Genomic DNA, 18280 nt, shown 5'->3' on the forward strand with positions numbered 1-18280 from the left:
TGCTGGGGCTCTTGGCTGTGTCATTCTGTGTGTGGCACAGGGTCAGCGTGGTGGCAATGGTGAAGGAAGCATGTAGCAGCTCATTTCCCAGTTCTGGAGGAAGATGGAAGAGCTGGGCACGAATGTCACAGGGAATAAGTGCTGCAAGAACATCTGCTTCTCTTTTTTGCATCTTCTACATTTTATTCCTCCTCTTCATTTTGGTTCCTTTCCTATTCTCTAGTTGGTTCATCTCACCTCCCCCTGTTCTGTTCCTCCCAGAGGAACAGCACTACCCACTGCTGTCGCTTTGCACTATTTTTTATTTTTTTCCTTTTGCATACTGCTCCGCTCCTCGCTGGTTTCCACACGTTGTGCGGCTCCTGAGCCTGCCGGAGAAGAACTGCAGCAGGGCTCCCCTCCAATGTGTCTGCCTCCTACCACCGCTCCTCTACATCTGCTGCTCCAGGAGAAGAGAGTGTCGCAGGAGAGGAGGTAGAGGAGGCAGGAGTGGGAGAGACATGAAGCATCTCTGAAGCTCGGGTGCATCCGGGCTTCCGAGCTCGAGAGCTGCATCTTGCCGCTCTGCTGGGAGCAGCTGTGGAGTGGAGCGGGGTGTGAGGACAGATGGGAGCTGAGAAAGAAGAGAGATTGCTGGCTGAATCTAAATTCCCCCTCGTCCCACCCAGGAGAAACAAAGGTACTTGCCTTGTGAGACTGAAGGGGAGCAAGAAGCCCTTTTGGGAGGTGGGCCATGCTCCGCTGGGAGAGGCACCTGGAGCTACCGACGGGGTGATTCCTCAGGGCCTGAAGGCAGCATGAAATTTGGGGACAGATAGATGCTGGGAGAACTGCATGCCTGCTGCTGCAAAGCTGTGCTTTGCCCAATGCTCAGTGGGGAAGTTGAGCAGCAATGGTAGCTTGCAAGGGTACGGCTATCAGAGGTCAACACACAACATCTGGGACCCGTGTAGTGTTACGTTTGCTCCAAGGGCAGATTTTGCTATTAAAGTTTCTCCCTTCTCATCTCTCTCTGATTGTTTTGTTCTATTTTGCTGTTTAATGGCCATAACTGAAATTATGGACAGAATATGATTTTGGCTGGCAACTAACTTTCCAGATTTATTGCTTGAATGCTTCAGATGGCTGCAGGACCACCTCTGATTCCAGGGAACTCTTCCTTCCTCCTTTCTCCAGTTGCTTTCCTGATGAGCAGCTGTCCGCCTGGAAAGACCCAGAATCCTTAGGAATCTGTTAAAACACATCGGATTGTTTTTTTGTACCCTCCTTGAAACTTCTGGGTGCATGTTTATCCAGATATTTCAGAGGCAGCCAATTCATTACTGCCCAGCTGTCCTGTGAATTGGCAGGACAGGACACCCCTTTCTTTTGCATCCTCATGGCTACTGCTCCTCTCCCCACCCTCCACTGCACATACCTTTCCATACATCCTAAAGTTCCATGGATTGATCTTTCCATGCCTGATAAACCTCAGGTTCAGAAACAAGCTTCCCCTGGGGTTCAAGCTAGGCCTAGTATAGCTGTAGGTAATCATATTTCATTAATAACTGATTGATATTAATACTGGTTGGAGCAGATGGGAAGGGAGGAGCTGGAGCTCTTTTCCTTCAGTAGGAATAGGATGATGGAAAAAAGCTGGAAAGTTGCTGCCTTGTACTGGCTGCAGTGGTGGAACAAGTTAGCAAGAGGCTCCATGAGACTGGATCCTGTTACTGTTTTCCTTATGTACTGACACTGTAAGCAAGTATATGGCATTTAAGCAGCATTTCTATTTTTAAAGTTCTACCCTCTTTTTCCAGTGTATTTCCCTTCCCCAGCCCCTTTCCCGAATCAGGAGTTTCTGGCCACATGAAGTGAGAGGCAGGGCTGCATTTTTACCCTTCATCAGAGCTTGCCCAAAGAGGATGGTGAAACTGAAAGGTCAAGGTGCTTGCATGGAAATGTCGAATTACAACAGTAACTGGGGTGATAACAGTGCCCAGTGTTCTTGGCAAACAACAGCTGGGCAAACAAGTCACGTTCTGTCTGTCTTGCAATAAAATTGTCTTGGTCATCTCAAATGTATACTTTTTTTTTTTCCCTCCTGGTGTTTAAGTGGTTGGGAAATAATAAATGGTTGCCACTTCCCTAAGCACAGGGAGAGGGCTTTTCAGTGGGACTTCCCACTTTGTGAATGAAACAGGCTTGATTCATCTCACAGTTAATGTACTGTTAACATTTTTCCTGGGTTAGATGTCACCCAGTGTTGACTCTCAAATACCATTCCAAGTTTGTGCAATGTCTCTCAAGTGCCGTATTTCAGTTGCCTTTTTACTGGTCTCTGTTTTACACCAGAAAATCTCCTTATGTCTGGGTGATTTCCTAATGGATAAGAAAACACCTTGGGAATTCATTTACTGTATCTTGCATTTAAGCATAGGATGACTTGGTTAGTAGGCAGCCTTTTCCTGATGTTGTCTTTCCAAATCCTTGTCTATAGTGACCAAAACTCATGGAAGATTCATTTTCTGGGGAATGCTTTCCTTTCTCTCTCTCTCTCTCTTTTTTTTTTTTTTCCCCCAGTATAAAAGGGGAGGATTTTCCCTTTGTGTTTTGGTGCAGAGAGGAGGATGGTTGCTACTGTTCTGTGATTCACTTCTGGAAGCCAGGATTGCAGTCTGGGTCTCTGGGTGTCCCAAGGAGCTTTGCCCAGGCTTGCAGGCTCTTTGAGCAGTGCAGATAACGTGGCTGCTGGTAAATACAGAGCCAGATATTGGAAGGACCTCTGTGGTTTTGGGGGCTCTTGGCATCTCCACCTGCCCATCCATGAAGGAGCACGCTGTTGTCTGGACGCACAAACATGAGCTGGTTTTTCATGGCCCCTGGCAATTGTTCACTTGCAAGCACGTGGTGGAGATTTAGGATGTAACTACGGCAGTGGGGAGGAATGTGTGAAAAGAGCTTGGAGATGTCAGAGCACCTGCTTGTGAGGAGAGGGCCATGTTAGCAGAGCTGTTGGCTAGCAGTAAACAGTCCTGGCACCCTTGTTTCAGGACTTGGCAGCAACAGGAGTTGAACCGAATCCAGCTTTACTCTCTACTGCCTGTTCAGTAAGTTGAGGACAAGGCAGATGATTAAGGAAATGTGGGGAAACTGCTACAGAAGCTTTTGGAAAGATAAGAGACTTTGGTCTCCATGTCTGACAGTCTGGCACTTCTCACTAGCATTGAATTCACATGCAAATCAAAGGCAACATCTACTCCCACAGGAAGCTTTATTAATGTACAGGCCTGCTTGCGAATCTCCGTGCTGATGAAGGTTGTGGGACTGACTTCACTCAAATTAATTTCCCTGTCTCTCCTCGCCTGAGCACTGTGCAGCACCGGCAGCCTCAGCAGGGCTCCCACGCCGGCATCCAGGGATGAGCTCCGTGCAGGAGTGGCACTGCCTGGAATCAGGGAGGGGGGCAGAGGTGTGCCTTGGGTTGTGCAGGTGTCCACCCTGCTTGAACTGACATCAGCAGAGTAATTCCAAAAAGGCAAATCCAAACGGGCTTGAAGTATTTTGTGTGTGAGAGGAAAGAGGGTCAGTGTATCCTGAGCCATCCATCTTTCTTGTACATGTCCTGTCATGTGTGAGGAGTAGGAGTGGGGTGAGGCTTGGAAGTGTTAAGGACAGGACTTGGTCTGGTGTAGGAGGGAGAAGTAGAAAGGCAGAGGGATGTGGGATCCCTGGGTTCACTGTACCACCAAGGACATGGTAGCTCCTTGATGCAGATGCTCATCAAGAACCATATCTGAGCTATAAACAACCTTCCACATCTTAAACCCGCGCTTATCTGATGCTCAGCTTTTATTGTTGTTATTTGTAAGTGAAAAAGTGAAATATTGAGAGGAGAAATGGGAAATGCCATTTCAAGCTGCAATCTCTGGAATGTCAGCATGTTGCCATCTCACTTGCATCAACCTTGTTTTTCCCTTTGATGTTCCTGTCCATCCTGGCTGCTTGTATCCCTGATACTCCCTCTAGCCCACTTTTAATCTTTCTAATTCTTTCCTTCCTGCCCTGCTCCACCCTGTGCTGGTCCTTCCCTCTTGCCATCTCTGGTCCCATCAGGTTTGTGCCAGCACAGGTGACAACTAGACATGGAAGGGGGTGGTGTAGATGTCACCTTGAATGGAGACCCTCAGTGGTGGGTGTGAGGGATGTGGGTGCTGTGTAGCTGGACTGTAGCAAGGACAGAGCTCTGGCTTTACTCCAGCAGAGCTCTGCCAGTGCCAGCCTGTCCCCACAGCCAGAGACCCTCCCTGGTGTGGGGTCAGTCATGGTAAGGGTGTGTGGTGGCAGTGGCCACCGTGCCAAGCTGCAGGGAGCTTTGTGGCCAGCTTGAGTAGAGAGCAGGCATTTCTTGCATGGCTACTTGTTCTGGGAATCTTCAAAAATTTCTGGCAGCCAGTTTAATTGTGCAACCTCTCAGCTGCCAGAACGGATAGAATATGATCATATCACATGAAATGCATGCAGGGTCTGCTATAGCAACTGTATTTCAAAGAGACAACACATATGGTGACTGGTTCTTTTTGGAATAATATCTATAAGTTGATGATGTTTTATTCAAAAAGGCTGTAGCTTGAAAGGTTGGGGATGTTCTGATTGTTTAGTGTATGATTAAAGAAAGGCTTCTGTGTTTTTTTTGGCCTATTGAATCTAATTACTGGGAACTAAAATGATCATTTGATTGCACATTTACCTGGAATTATTCTTCTGCAGAGCCAGTCTTAATAATATATAATAATATGTTGCGCTTGTACTGTATAGAGCTTCTTGTCTGAGCAACTCAGAGTGCTTTACAAGTATTCATTAATTAAATAAGCCATACAACACCCCTGCTAAATAAGTGAGTATTTGTTGCCCATCCCCTTAAGTCTGAGGTTTTATTTCTGTTGCCTCTGCCCACTCTTGAAGACGCTTTAACAGCTAAATAAGATAATTCAATAAAAATAAGATATTTTTTAACCATCCTTTCTGCATAAAGGTTTCTTTTGTTGCACTGAATTCTTTGGTAGGCTGTAGGGTCTCCTGGTTCTTGATGGTGCACCATTGTGGGGTGGTGGCTGTGTGTGTCTGAGCCCAGATCCATGCCCAGCTGCTCCTGCACCCATTGCAGGGACATGGACCAATTCAGAGATGTTATGGGTGTGTTGTAACCCAAAACCAGGGGTAGAAGAAATGCTATAACTCTTTCTAGGGTCCTATATCATTGGCAGGAAAGCCAATGTCCTCCCTGATCTCTCCTGTTATCCTAACTATGTGTCCACATCCTATTGGCTTCTTGCCAAGTCCCCTCCCTGACCTTTTCCCTAGAAAAGTCCGTTAGCAGAGACCCTAACCCTCTTTGTCCCCTCTTTGTTACGGAGTCATCATGCAATAAACAAGATCCCTGAGAAAGACAAAGAGCCTCTTTTGGATTCCTTCGTTTATCTTATGTAGCACCCTTTAGCTCCTCAGAGTAACTAGGAGAGAGTTACAGGGTGATACATGGGTGCACTGAGCTTTGACCAGCTTGAAATGCAAAATCTAATTTTACCTGCACCGTGCCAAGGTCTGCTGGAAATCACGTCCACCCTTTTTTTCTGATCCAGTGGAGACTTGTTATTAAATTGGAAAGGAGGGCTTGTTGCCAGAGCATTATGAGGTCTCCCCTGCCCACTTGCCCTGGTCAGCTGTGGTGGTTCTTCACTCCACTGAGCTGACCAGTGTCTCTCCAAAAGTAAAAAGATGGATCTAGGCTATAAAATAACAAGGTTTTACTGGGGTGGGGGGTTGGATTCAAGTTTTCAGACTTTGATATCAAACCTTTCCCAGCAGTTCTGCACTGAGATTAAACACTCTGCAACTTGAAGGAGCGAGTGAAACCTGAAGCATATCTGACTTCTTAATTAAATAGGTATTAATTAAATCACTCAGAGAACATACACAGTAGGAGTGGGGAAGGCTTTTTCCCTCCTTCCATGTAGGCATCTTGCAAAGGGACTATTTTTCTTGTTTTACATTAATGAAGTCTTCAGCCTTCCCACTTTTCCACCTACACATGTACTGAACGTCTCCAAGGAGACCGAGGAGGCCCCGGGTCCGGTGCTGGTGGATCCTCGGGGAGCAGCAGCCTGGGGTCTCGCCAGCAGAGCCTCAGCTGTGCCACAGCCTGTCCTGCAGGGATCATCCTTGCTGTCCCCTGCCTGGAGAGCCAGGAGGGAGCCAGGGCAGGGGCTGGCACCTTGTCTTTTCCCTCTTTATCTCCTCTTGCTTTCTTTTCCACGCCTGATGGAGAAAGGCTCCAGTGTTGAGAGACTCTTCTCCTTTGCTCTGCATGACGTTTTGCAGTAATTCCCCCATATCCTGCCTGCTTATGCTTTCAGGGTCGTGTCCCTTGCCCCCTCCAGTGTCACACTGTCCCTTTGCTGCTCTGCCCTCTCCCAGTGAGTCCCCAAAGCTGGTCCATCGTGAGCTGACAGTGATTTTCATAGGATCATAGAATATCTTGAGCTGGAAAGGGAATCACAAGGATTATCAAAGTCCAAGTCCTGGATTTTGGTGAGGTGAAATGCTGTCCCTGCTTTTCTTTGTATTCTCTTCAGCTCCTTGCAGCTTTCTCAGCCTTCAGCATGGTTCTGCCTGCTGCTGCTTCTCCTCTTTCTCTCACCATGGCCTTCCAGAAGCTTCCCTGATGTTCTCTGGTGCTCAGGGGAGCAGATAGTGATATATGACTGCCCTCTTCTGTAAACCCAAACTGATCTGCTGGAGAGGAGGCATCTGAAAGCTGAAAGCACAGGAACCTGCCCATTAATGAGGAGGGCTGTGAGCTGATCCAGGGGGACAGAAACACCTCTGTGGAGCTCACCAGCAGGATTCCTGCAGTTACTTGAGGCTCCCACCCAGGAGGAAAACATCAGCTGCTGCTGGTTTTCTGCTTAGTCAAAATGGGAAATCAGTGATGGGATATCATCCCCTTGCATGCAAGGTGTTATTTTTGTGGAAGCCACTGCTTTCCTCAGTGGAGGTGCATCAGGAGTGGAGCAGTGCCCCATGACCAGGGATTGCCTTCCCCCTGTTCTGTTTGTGTAGCTCTCCATGCCCTTTTGGCTGTGAACTCAATTCTCCAACCTCTTTCTCCCTACAGGCTCTCCAGGTGGCACGACAGCTTCTCCTGCAACAGCAGCAGCAGCAACAGCAGCAGCAGCAGCAGCAACAAGTTAGTGGATTAAAGTCTCCGAAGAGGAATGACAAACAGCCAGCCCTTCAGGTAAGGGGAGCCTGTGAGCTCCATGAGGGTCTGGGGCTTATAAAAGCTGAATAAGTGTGTCTTCCATGCAAACACTGGGATGGCACCTTCAGGAGCTTCCTCCCTGTGTCCACAGAGTGGCTGTGGCTGGTGTAAGTGGCAGCAGGATTGATGCTGGGTGCTCTTGAAAGTCCCACCTACGGCGTATTTACAAATCGTGAGCGTGTACTTTATTAGCGTCTGGTAGGGCCGGATCATGACAAAATGGAATAGCTTTTGTTACTGTGTCAGTGTGCATAGGAGATTTGCATTAACATTTCTGTTTGATTGCTGTTCCATTTGTAGTCTGTGTTCACTCAAACCGTTGATTTGCTGTGTCAAGGATATTGGGAAATACTGGGATATCATATCATCGGTGTGTTTTTTTCCCCTTTTATTGTCTGCTGATTTATGGACATCTTCAGAAATAAAATCTAAATATTAGAGGGCTTTGTGCTGTTATGAATTCAGAGAGCTAAAACCAATACAGCTTTCCCAAACAGAAGATGTATGCACACATATGGGGCTTTGGAGTACATTCTGCTAGTCTTGTGGGATAAATCAGGGGGAGTTAAAGACAAGAAAGACCTATTAGGTCATGTATCACTGCTTCTTTTTTTTTTTTTTTTTTTTTTTTTTTGCTATTCTAGTATTAGAAATCCCAAGTGATGGTGGGACTGCTATTATTTTCCTTCAGATAGTTTTCCATAACAAAGCACACGCTCAGGAACTTTCCACTTTAATTCCATCCTCTTGCTCCAAGTAATACTGCTTGTATAAATACTGAGTCAGTCCCTTGCCTTGCCTCGTGTTCACACTCCTCAAACATCTGAGATACTAACATGTACTTGCCAGTTTTGGCAAATTATATGTATCTAGTTCTTTATGTATTTCGTAAACTGGGACTTCCAGACCCTTGACCACTTTGCTGGTGTGCAGCTGGTTATTGCATTTATTACTGCTCTCTGCAGTTGCAGCATGTCAGTGGATTTTTGATAATAAGGTCCTGAATGCAGCAGTTCAGCTGCAGTTGCACCAAGCCCTGTAGCTGGGACATTTATCGTATCTCGCTCTTCTATATCTGATGCTTCAGCCTCTGTAGCCCCAAATTCTTTCCGGATTTTTTTTTCTCTTCTTGTTGTCATAGCACGTTGTCAAACTCATGTCTGTTTTGCTCTTTCTACTTTTTTTTTTTTTTTTTTTTTTTTTTTAGTTTGATATACTATCACCATGAGCTCCCTGACAGCATTGCTGCTTCTTTTGCCTTTTATATGTGCTTCAGATTATTTTCCTACAAAAATATGGATGCTAGGCTCTTTAAATATGTAGTAGAATATGGAAGGTAAAGCCAACATCGCTTTTTAGGCCTTGACAGTAAAGTGAGAGGGCCCAATTCTGTGGTTCTTACCCAAATAAAGCTGATGGAGACTTCAAGGGGAGTTTTGCCTGAGTGAGGAATAGCTGTTAACTGCAGCCCTTGGCCCAGCGTGGACAATTTTGAGCTTTGGCGTAGTGATTTCATCTTCAAAGCATTTTGCAAATACTAATCTCCAAAACATCCCCAGAAGGAAAGTCTGATAAGTAAGTAGCATTATCCCAGTTCTGGACTGGGAAACTGAGGGATGCGAGTTAAGCAACTCACTCAGGATCACAGAGGGAATTGGGTTTAGAGGTAGGATTAAGATTCATGAGTTCCTGGCTCCCACCCCTGTGCTCCAGCTGCTGGACAACACCTCATGCTTTACAGCCGGGCTATTATTCTTTTGGAAAGTATGAAGCATTTTGTCATTGGGCAAATATACATTTTATTGGCAGCGCCGAGAGCCGTAATCCAAAGCGTTACATTAATGCTTTCAAAAATATTTTATTTGGTAAATCCATAGCTGATCCATATGCCTTTTAATAGACTCTTCCACTGGGGACATTTTTAATGAGAGATTGTGCTGGCTAGGTCCAGTGTCAGGTACTAAAAGAAGTGCTTTGTTGTGCAGATGTCTTAAGAATAGCTCCAGAGGATGAAATATGACTGTGTTGACCTTTCAGCTGTGAGCTTATTTGTCAGGATTCAAATAAGTTGAAAGGATCAAACCAAACAGTTTCCGTAGTCAGACTGGGAATTGTGTTGCAGAGGTCAACAGTGAAGGCCACATCGTGGATTCCATAACATAGCCAATTGTTGGTACGTATTAAAGTACTGGAGCAGCTCCTGCAGTCAGAGACACAATTAAAATTCTAATTTATTAATGTATACAGAGAGCTGGCCCAGCCTGTCACTCACTGATTCAAATGACTGCCCAGTCTTTTTTTTTTTTTTTTCCCCTTCTCACTCCTCGTGCTTTCACAGTCTGAAACATACTGGAAGTCCTCTTGGATGTAACACCCCCAAGTGCATCCCTGTGATGAAAAACTGTTGCTGAAAGGAAATGGTGCTGCTGGGGGTAGAATTTTTGAGTAAAACCCACACAAGCACTCACACCCCCTGAAGTCAGATGGGGCCATGCTGATGAGGTGATACCTATTGCTGACAGTACATAGAAAAAAAATGTCAAGGGTGGGGGAAACGTGCCCGTTTTTCATAAGTTTGTTTAAATAATGAACAAGTTATCTGTGGATTCACTTACAAAGATAGATGTCTCATTCAATAGCCACAGCAGTTAGCAGTCACCTGGGTTTTTTTGTGACAAACAGGCTTCATGTATAACAAGAACACCACAGACGTTGCTCATCCCTGCTGAGCTTGGCGAGGGCACTGGTGAGCAGCGCCCAGCAGGAGTGCTGGGGAGCTTTGCATGGAGCAGGGAGGGATGCTGTCTGCCTGGACTGCTGCTTCTCCCACTAAAATATTCCTTGGCCCTGCCTGCCCCAGGAGGGGAGGCCAGTGCTGGGGCTGGAAATGCATCCTCTAAACCCCCCTACCACAAACAGATGCAGAAGATTAATACTGTGTAGCTAATCTGTTATCACCTCATGGATAATTTCCTCTATTCCTTCTTTATTCCCTGATTAAATAGCCAAGGTACTTAAATATATCCCAGCATCCTGTGGCCAACTGGGACATGGTGTCTTCAGTAATGTTCAAATGACAGTGGGCTCCTGCAATCCTATGGGGGGGCGTCTCTTGATCTTGGCAACTCTACCTGAAGATCTGCTTTTAGAAAATCATGAGATACTAAGTGTGTAAGAACTTGGATGCAGGACTGGAGATGTGCTCTGCTGATAGCTGAAAAACCCCAAATCTCCAAATACATGATGACTCACATTTTGAGCCTATCTCACACTGCCGTGGTTTAGATTTGGCAATGACCTCCGGTTTCGCAGCCTGATGACACAAACAAAAGAAAATTGAAAGTTAAGAAATGGATTTAATAACCAGCAGTTGGGGAAAGAACATAAAAAATATCAGTTGCACAAAAATTACTGGAAGTGAAAAAAAGACTAAAGGCTGTTTGATAATATATTTGCCATAGACATTGGATTTCCTTGAGTCTGTGAAACAAATAATTTAAGAGACCCAGGTATGCTTAGGATTTTGAAAATGTGCACATTTTTCCTGGCCAAGATAAATATATCTGTATTAATAGACGTATTGATTAAAATTTGCAGCTTTAATTGCCGATGCTCTTACCGATTATTCATTTTGGTTCTTCAAGCATTTTAGTTGCTGGCAAGAGCACACAGATTGGAAACAAATCAAGAGACACATTTTTCTCCCAAGAAAGTAAAAGTGCATGTGTGTTTTGGCAATACTAAAAATACAATTTTTTTTAAAGGCGTAAATGTTGTGTGTTGCATTGAGCTGGAAGTTGGATACTGGACTGAAAACAAATTTAGGATGTCCAAATCAGTATCTCGCAATTGAATCCCATCACTTGACCTTTTTTTATGTGATTAAATGAGATTTCTTGTGTGATCATTAACCTGCATGTGTTTGGAGAGAAGAAATAATGTAATTACTGGGATGGAAACTTTTGTTTTTGCTTGGCAAAACAAAAAAATAAATCTTTCCTTTAAGTCATGGCCAAGAAAAGAATTTGGGTTTGGTTTAAATTCTCAGGGTGAAACTGGGGGAGGCTGAGAGGACAGAGCTGTCCTCGCCTTTGCATACCGCTGCTTTTTAAAGCAGCCTTTTGGCTGGGCTTTTGTAGAATTTAATTTGCATGCTATATTATCTTAATATATCTTTCCAGTATCTTGAGAAATAGAAGAGGGTGAGAGGAAAAAATAACTGTAGCTTGATGTTGGGGGCAATTATTATTTTTTTTTTTTTATGAAATTAGAAATCGTTAGTTTGACAATGTAATAAACACCGAGAGGTGAAGGGCAGGGTATGCTCCGTTTCACTTGGAACACACAAGTCTCAGTTGTGCTGTCTCAGGTTTTACACCCTGGGAACCTTTTTTACATAGTGGTAAATTTAACAACTGGTAGAGAAATTGTCTTAGCAGATAATTTGGCAGAAGAAGTAAATTTGCAAATGTATTTATTCTATTTGTATGAGTATCTCTCTGTTTCACTCTTCAGTAGAGGAATTGATGAGAATTTTGCCTCAGTTTGGCACCAGCTCAGCTTGGGTCAAGATTTTACTTCTGCAGCGTTTGAAGTTTGCCTATGAAAGTTTCACTTGAATCTTTCATTATCTGTTTCTGACTTTGGAAATTAAGCAAAATTGAGTTTTATTGGTTTCTACCAAAGAACCCCTTAGTTCTGGTTTGTTTTTTTTTTTTTCACCCCTAAGCACAATTATAAGTGTTAGTAAGTTCTTGGAATGTGTTTGTGAAATGCAGACATCATCCACCCCACAAACAGAACAAAATCTGAGTCAGATCCTCAAAATTACATGATCAGCTTGAAAATTTTGATACTAAGGGGTTTTTTCCCATGACACCTATGGGCCTTTTTTGCTGCCTTTTTATATTTAAAGCAGTTACCATTTGGTTTTTCCAGCTTTCTAGACTCAGCAGAAAGGTGACAAATACGTTTATTCTTAAAAGAAGCCTGTGATTATCCTGTAATATCATGATTCAAAAAAGTGAAGCTTCCAGGAAAATACCAGTATATTGGGAGAGCTGAGAGTGTGAGGTGCTGTCAGCAAACATGATTATTCTCATTTTATAGCCATGTAAACCCTGACGGAGAGATATTAAATGACTTGCCCAAGGCTGGAGAGCTGCAAGCCCTCTATGGTATTGAGCTGTGCAGCTCTGCTGGGATATTTGGGAGTTTTGGCATCTGAGTGTTGGAAAGAAGTCGGTCCTGAGGGGCAAAGTAGAAGCCAGGATCCCTCATTCTCGGCCTTGTATCTTGTTAGAGCTCCCTGAGTATCATTTTCTTGCAGGTTTTCTGCTTTGACATTAAGCATTTACAGAACAGGTTTGTAAAAACTGTGATTTCTGCCCAGGTTGGGAGCAGGGATTTGGGGCAGGCAGTGCCAGATCCTGAACATGCCTTACCCACCTCGGGGAAGGAGAAAACAAATGAAACCTTCCTGACTGGTCAGAAATGTGTAAATTGCTGACAAAATGACACATGTAATTAAGAGTGCTCCTGCCATTTTACCTTGTGGTTTACACCTACAGTGTTGAAAAAAGAGAGTGACTCCCACCTCGCTAATTACCATTATCACTGAAATGGTAGGGTTTGAGTCATTAGTTCCATGTGCATTTAATTAGAGGAAGGCTGAAATTGGATTTAACTTATTACTTTTTCATGGATCACTTTCTTGTCATCACTTCAAATTGGATTGCAGCCCCAGGTAACTAATTATGAGCGCCACAGGATCAAGAGTGAAAAAAAGGTAATTAGGAATAACACTGTTGGACCCTTGCTGGTAGTCCACTTGTGCTTGGGAAGAAATGAGAGCGGTATTTTGTAGTATTACAGATTAGGGAGTTAAAGGTATGTGCTGCTGCCAGGAATGATGGGAGCCTGCCCCCTCCTATAGCGGTTTATATGATGTACAGCTGGGTTGGAGATGTTATAGCGACATGGTTCCACAATCAGCTCCTTAATGCCGAGATTAAACTTGTAAAAGCAACAGCTCGGTTGTAGGTGTGAGGCATCTCAGCAGCCGGGGAGCCGGGGGTCCGAGCGCGCGCGATCGCGCCTAAGTACAGCGAGCCACAATTGATAACAAATTAATGAACACATTAATGATCCGAAAAGATCCTTCACATCCGGCAGGGAGATATATCAATCAGGAGGACAGCAGCCAGCCTGATGATGTGGGGATGTCAGGGATTGAGCCTGCGTCGCTGCCGTGATAAAATCGTGAAATCACGACCTCGCTTCTCTTTTGTTTGCTGGAGAGGTTTCTTTTTTGTTTTGCTTTTCGTGGGCAAGGCTGGCTTGGTTGGATTGTCCCTCTTTCTTCTTTTTTATTTTTTGATCTTGGAGATACGATTGCCAAGTTCTGCTTTCTTCAGAAAATACTCTAAAACAAATTGTTTTATTTCCATGTGCAGAACAGAGTTCAGAACTGCAAGTAATCAATTTTATTGACACAGTCTGGAAAAAAATGTTGATGAGAGTTCAAGGATGTGAAAGGATTGAAATTTCAAAGTACCCAACACCGAGTGTAGGAAAATTTCAGAAGTAGTTTCATTAAGCAAAGAAATCTATTGTGTGAGGATCTGTAAGAGGAAAATCTTCTCTTGGACCTAATGATATTACAAGGAGGTTGCAGCAGTGGATTTTTGCCTTTAGAAGAGGAAAAGTTTCCTAATTTCTCCTACTAGTGAATCACAGTTCAAAGGCTAGCACAATTTCCTTAAGTTGTTTAAAATGGCTTTTAATGCTCTGTTAATGTAGGCAAATATTTGTGACTCAGTGTTGGGTAAGTGCCGCTTGCTCATTATTTCCTGATGCAAAGCAAAGGGTAGGAAATTCTGTGAACACCATGCAGAGATGCTAAAGAGACTTAAGAGTAACAAAATTCAGTTACGGAAATTAAGTCTTTCTCATTTACTTGACATTACAAAATAAATCTTGAGATTAAAAGGTATTACCTTTAATACAGAAAAAGAGAATCTCCTTTAATACATCTCAAATTGATTTACAATTTTTATACATAATATTCATCTGCGGTTGAAAAGGGGGCAACCTAAGGTCGAGTGATGTAGTGTTTCCATTTTTCCATATGAGTCTTACTGTGTGTGATAAAAGCAAACTCCTTTATTTTGTCAGTCTGCAGGAATTTCTGATGAAGTGCAGGGGTCACTTTTCTGTCAATTTGAGTAGGCAGCATTTTTGAACTACTGTTTTTTTCCCCCCTCCTACAAAGTGTGGCCCCGATCTGACACACGCATACACACACACGCACACACACTTAGAGTGCTGCAATCTGCAACTTATTAGTGCGCAGTGCTGGAGCCTGTCCAGTGGTTAGAAAATTTCCTGAAGCCTGGAATAACAGCAGTGGGTGCAAGTGCCATCGAACAGAAGTGACAATGAGGGGCAGTCCGGCCCGCCTGGCGCGATGCCCAGGCTGGAAAACCAGCTGAGATAGTCAAACGCAGGAAGATTGACGCGGTGCATCTGGGAAACGCTCAAAAAGTTGGGTTCTTGAAAAAATTACCTTCTGTGATCGTAAGACATCATCTGTTTTCCTACAGAGATTGTTTATAACAGGGTTTTCAAGCACTTGTCAAATAACCAGGAGTGAAGGAAACAGGCTAAAAATCTCTTACCGTTCAGATGAGTCCTGGTGTAGTTGGTAAAAAACAAACTCCCGTCACAGAGATCCACAGCTTCCCAAGGCAGAGGGAGCCTGGGAGAAGGAGAAAAGGAAACTCTTAGTCAAAAACAGCCCAGCAAGCACAGGCTGTGGGTTGGGGAAGGTGGCACTGCCAGGCTGATGGGTGCAGTGCTGGCATGGCGAGGTGAAGTCATACCTAGAAACTGTTTTGTATGGTGCTTAGCTTTTGTTACTGAGCTGTGATATCATGGGCAAAATATTATAAACATAGCATGGCTATAGCTTGCTTGTGTAACAAAAGATCAGGAACTTTTATTAAGTTTGTTTTCCTTGTCATATTGTAAAAATTTATTATGTGTACTGTGTATATTAGAAACAGATTTGGGTAATTCTGTCTAAATGAAGTCATCCCAGCTATTTCCAGACTGTCTGTTTTTGGTTGTGAATAATTTTCATACATCAAATGGTTGTCATATTTAGTAGCTCTCTACATTTTAAATAGGACATATCCCATTTTGAACTTCCCTGGACTTCAGATGCCTCTCAGTTTTGAAGGTTATTTTGTTGCAGGAATATTTCAAAGAGCTGCCAGTTGCAGGGCAGGGAGTGCTGGAGGAGTCGCTGGCGTTCCTGCAGCAAAATAACAGGTTTGTCACAACTGCAGTAGTACTTGTGGCTTTCGGCAGCACGCGCTGGGAAGAGCCTGCCAGATACCTATTTCAGCTTGTCCCTTTGTGTTCACACTTTGCAACAAATATGTTAAAAAAACACTAAAGGAAAAGTACTCTGTATCAAAAATCTCCGATAAAAGAATTCTCTCAAAGAGTACATGCTGCTGCTTTTTTTTTTTTTTTTTAAACAGAAGTGTGAAAGAAGTTAATGTTTAAATGTTTAATGTTTTAATTTAAATCGTAGACTCATCTACATAGCAGCTAAGTTGCTGTGACTTTTTTATTTTTTTTTTTTAATCCTCAAGGGAAAATTTCTTTAGTCAGGATGGAGAAGTGCTGGTGTTCCTCACACACCGACCGAGAGAAGTTTGCACTGGAGGAATCTGCAGATGAGCACAGAGCAGAATTCTGCCCTAAAACAATCAACTTTGCCAAAAATACTTGATTTACAGCATTTTTATTTTTTTTTTTAAACAAAGGGGGAAAAAGGCAGGAGAGGAAGAGAGAAGGCATTTTGATCTGGCTTGTTGGAGTGGAGGAGAGCAGCTGTTTGCCTCATGTGTTTAAATCTCGAGAGCTAATATTGAAGTTTCAGGGCAACAAGTGCAACATAACAGAATAAGTAGAAACTAAACCCAGGGAAACAATTGGAAATCATGCTTGGATGTGGCTTTGGATCTTGACAGTTTTACAGCTATGTCGTCAGGTTGGCAAATTATTTTGTAGTGTCTGCAAAGAAAATGCTGTTGTGTTGCTGAAATGTTTTTATTTGCCTGATATCTGTAATCTGCCTTTTATAAATTACTAATCTATTTAAGGTGTAACATTAATGGCACATAATCTCAAGTCACTGAAAGCCTGGAAAATTAAAGTAGACTGAAGGCACAAGAAAGAAATGTACTTTGTGTCAGGCTGAAGTTCGATGAAGCATGGAGAAGATGGAATAGATTATTAAATAAACTTTAAGGGGAGATGGAAAAAGCACTGAAATATCTCATTTTGAAAGGAATTAGTTTACTTGATTATATGCAACTGTATCACACTCAGGAAAGTATAAGACAAATGAAAGCAAAACAAAATTTAATTGAGCTATTATTTTGCAGACTTTGGCTCCGTTTCAGACAGCCTAATCAAATTGCTCTTTTCTCAAATAACTAATGTTAAATGCGGTCTACCAACAGATGTTTAAACAGAGACTAATTGGAAAATCTACATCCTGGGTTTAGCGTGTCTAGCTGAAAAAGTTTTGAAATTGCTTTGGAGCAGGGTGGGAGGATGACAGGAGCTCAGGTAGTGATGGGTGCTGGAGGGGGAGCCAGGAATCAGAGATACCTGCACTGGAGCTGGTGAGGTCACCAATGTCTCCGAGGTTACTGGTGCTGTAGTTTGGCAGCATTGGCCCCTCAGAAAGTTTTTTCCATGGTGTCATATCATGAGAGCCACGTTGCAGCTGCTCATGCCATGTGCCAGCGTGCATGGAGTACGTAATGCAGTGGAGCACACGGATTGAGGGTGTTAAAAGCAGTACAAATTATCAGAGCTCAGTGCTTCCTTGCCAGTTCTGTCAGTCTGACATTTTTTAAGCATTTGCAGATTTAAGTTGTTAACCTGTGGTTTATCTCAGTGCTGGGCCTTTTATAACACGTCAGTGCACCCATGTGGACCTCTCGGGTGGGTTACTGCTCTGAGTTGAACAGCTTAGGCCAGGTTTGTCCAGGTTTGCCATTCAGGGAGTATGCTGGAGCTGAGGGATCCCACTGAGATGGATACAGCTTCCTACCTCTGATTTCTCTTCAAATCAGTTTTACACCAAAGTCACTGTTATAGCAGGAGTCCCTGGAAGTGTTCAAGGCCAGGTTAGATGGGTTTGGAGCAACCTGGTCTAGTGGAAAGGGGCTTGTAACTGGATGGGCCATAAGGTCCCTTGGAACCCAAACCATGCTGTGATTCTCTGGTGATTATTTTTTGGTTTTGTGCATTTTGTTGCTGATCAAAACTCTGGTCAAAAGAGTTACTTGTGGTTTGCCTCCTGGACTTTGAGCAGTGTCAGTTGAGCAGATGCAGTGCACATTTCCACATTCGCTTGGAAAATTTTGTCCCAAGGACTTTGCTGTCACAGGGACTGGTGTTTTGTTCATTCAGACAGGTAAGAATAGAATTGAAAGGAATTGGGGTCTTATCGTGAAAAAGGCAAAAAATCAGAAGTGCTTGTGAAACATTTCCCACCTTTCATTGGGGGAAAAAACCTCACCAACCCCCAAAACGAATGTAATTCCTTTAGCTAACACTTAATCTGAAGCAAATCTGTTGGGAGAAGCCAAGCACCAACCTAGCCCAGCAGTTCATAGCTACAGTGCAAATTTAATCATCTTAATCCTGTTGATTTTGCTTACAAGATGCATGAAGATGGTTGATGGTTGGTCACTGTTGTCAGTGACACATGTTAAGTTGATGAACCTTCCCTGTCCATCCCAACATGAGCTCTTTTTGGGTCAAGGCGTGTCACCCTAAGCTGGTTTGTAACCCCGACCTTCGTTTCATGTAGTCCTCAGGGGATGGTTCCTGTGAGATAAGAATGAAATGCAACATGCTGAGTGATCCATGAAGTGTATTAGAGGG

At 43.6% G+C, this 18280-nt stretch overlaps 1 protein-coding gene and 1 long non-coding RNA gene across 19 annotated transcripts in view; one reads left to right on the forward strand and one right to left on the reverse strand.

Annotated features, from left to right (window-relative positions):
- The window catches only part of FOXP1 (forkhead box P1), a 378724-nt gene that overhangs the window by 259625 nt on the left and 100819 nt on the right, over nucleotides 1–18280 (forward strand). For 17 of the 18 annotated variants that reach the window (XM_056501914.1, XM_056501924.1, XM_056501927.1 and 14 more), the window contains one exon: nucleotides 7157–7279. In XM_056501914.1, coding sequence (XP_056357889.1) covers nucleotides 7157–7279 — 123 coding nt within the window. Of the gene's footprint in view, nucleotides 1–496; nucleotides 680–7156; nucleotides 7280–18280 lie in introns of those variants that run through there. The other variant, XM_056501930.1, reaches the window with a different exon arrangement.
- On the reverse strand, nucleotides 8619–15119 carry LOC130258506 (uncharacterized). Its single transcript, XR_008841512.1, has 3 exons — nucleotides 14983–15119; nucleotides 10556–10616; nucleotides 8619–9503 (listed from the first exon to the last, which is right to left on the reverse strand). It is a non-coding gene; the product is annotated as an uncharacterized LOC130258506 (long non-coding RNA).

Source organism: Oenanthe melanoleuca, chromosome 12 (genome assembly GCF_029582105.1).
Source record: "Oenanthe melanoleuca isolate GR-GAL-2019-014 chromosome 12, OMel1.0, whole genome shotgun sequence".
NCBI lineage: Eukaryota > Metazoa > Chordata > Aves > Passeriformes > Muscicapidae > Oenanthe > Oenanthe melanoleuca.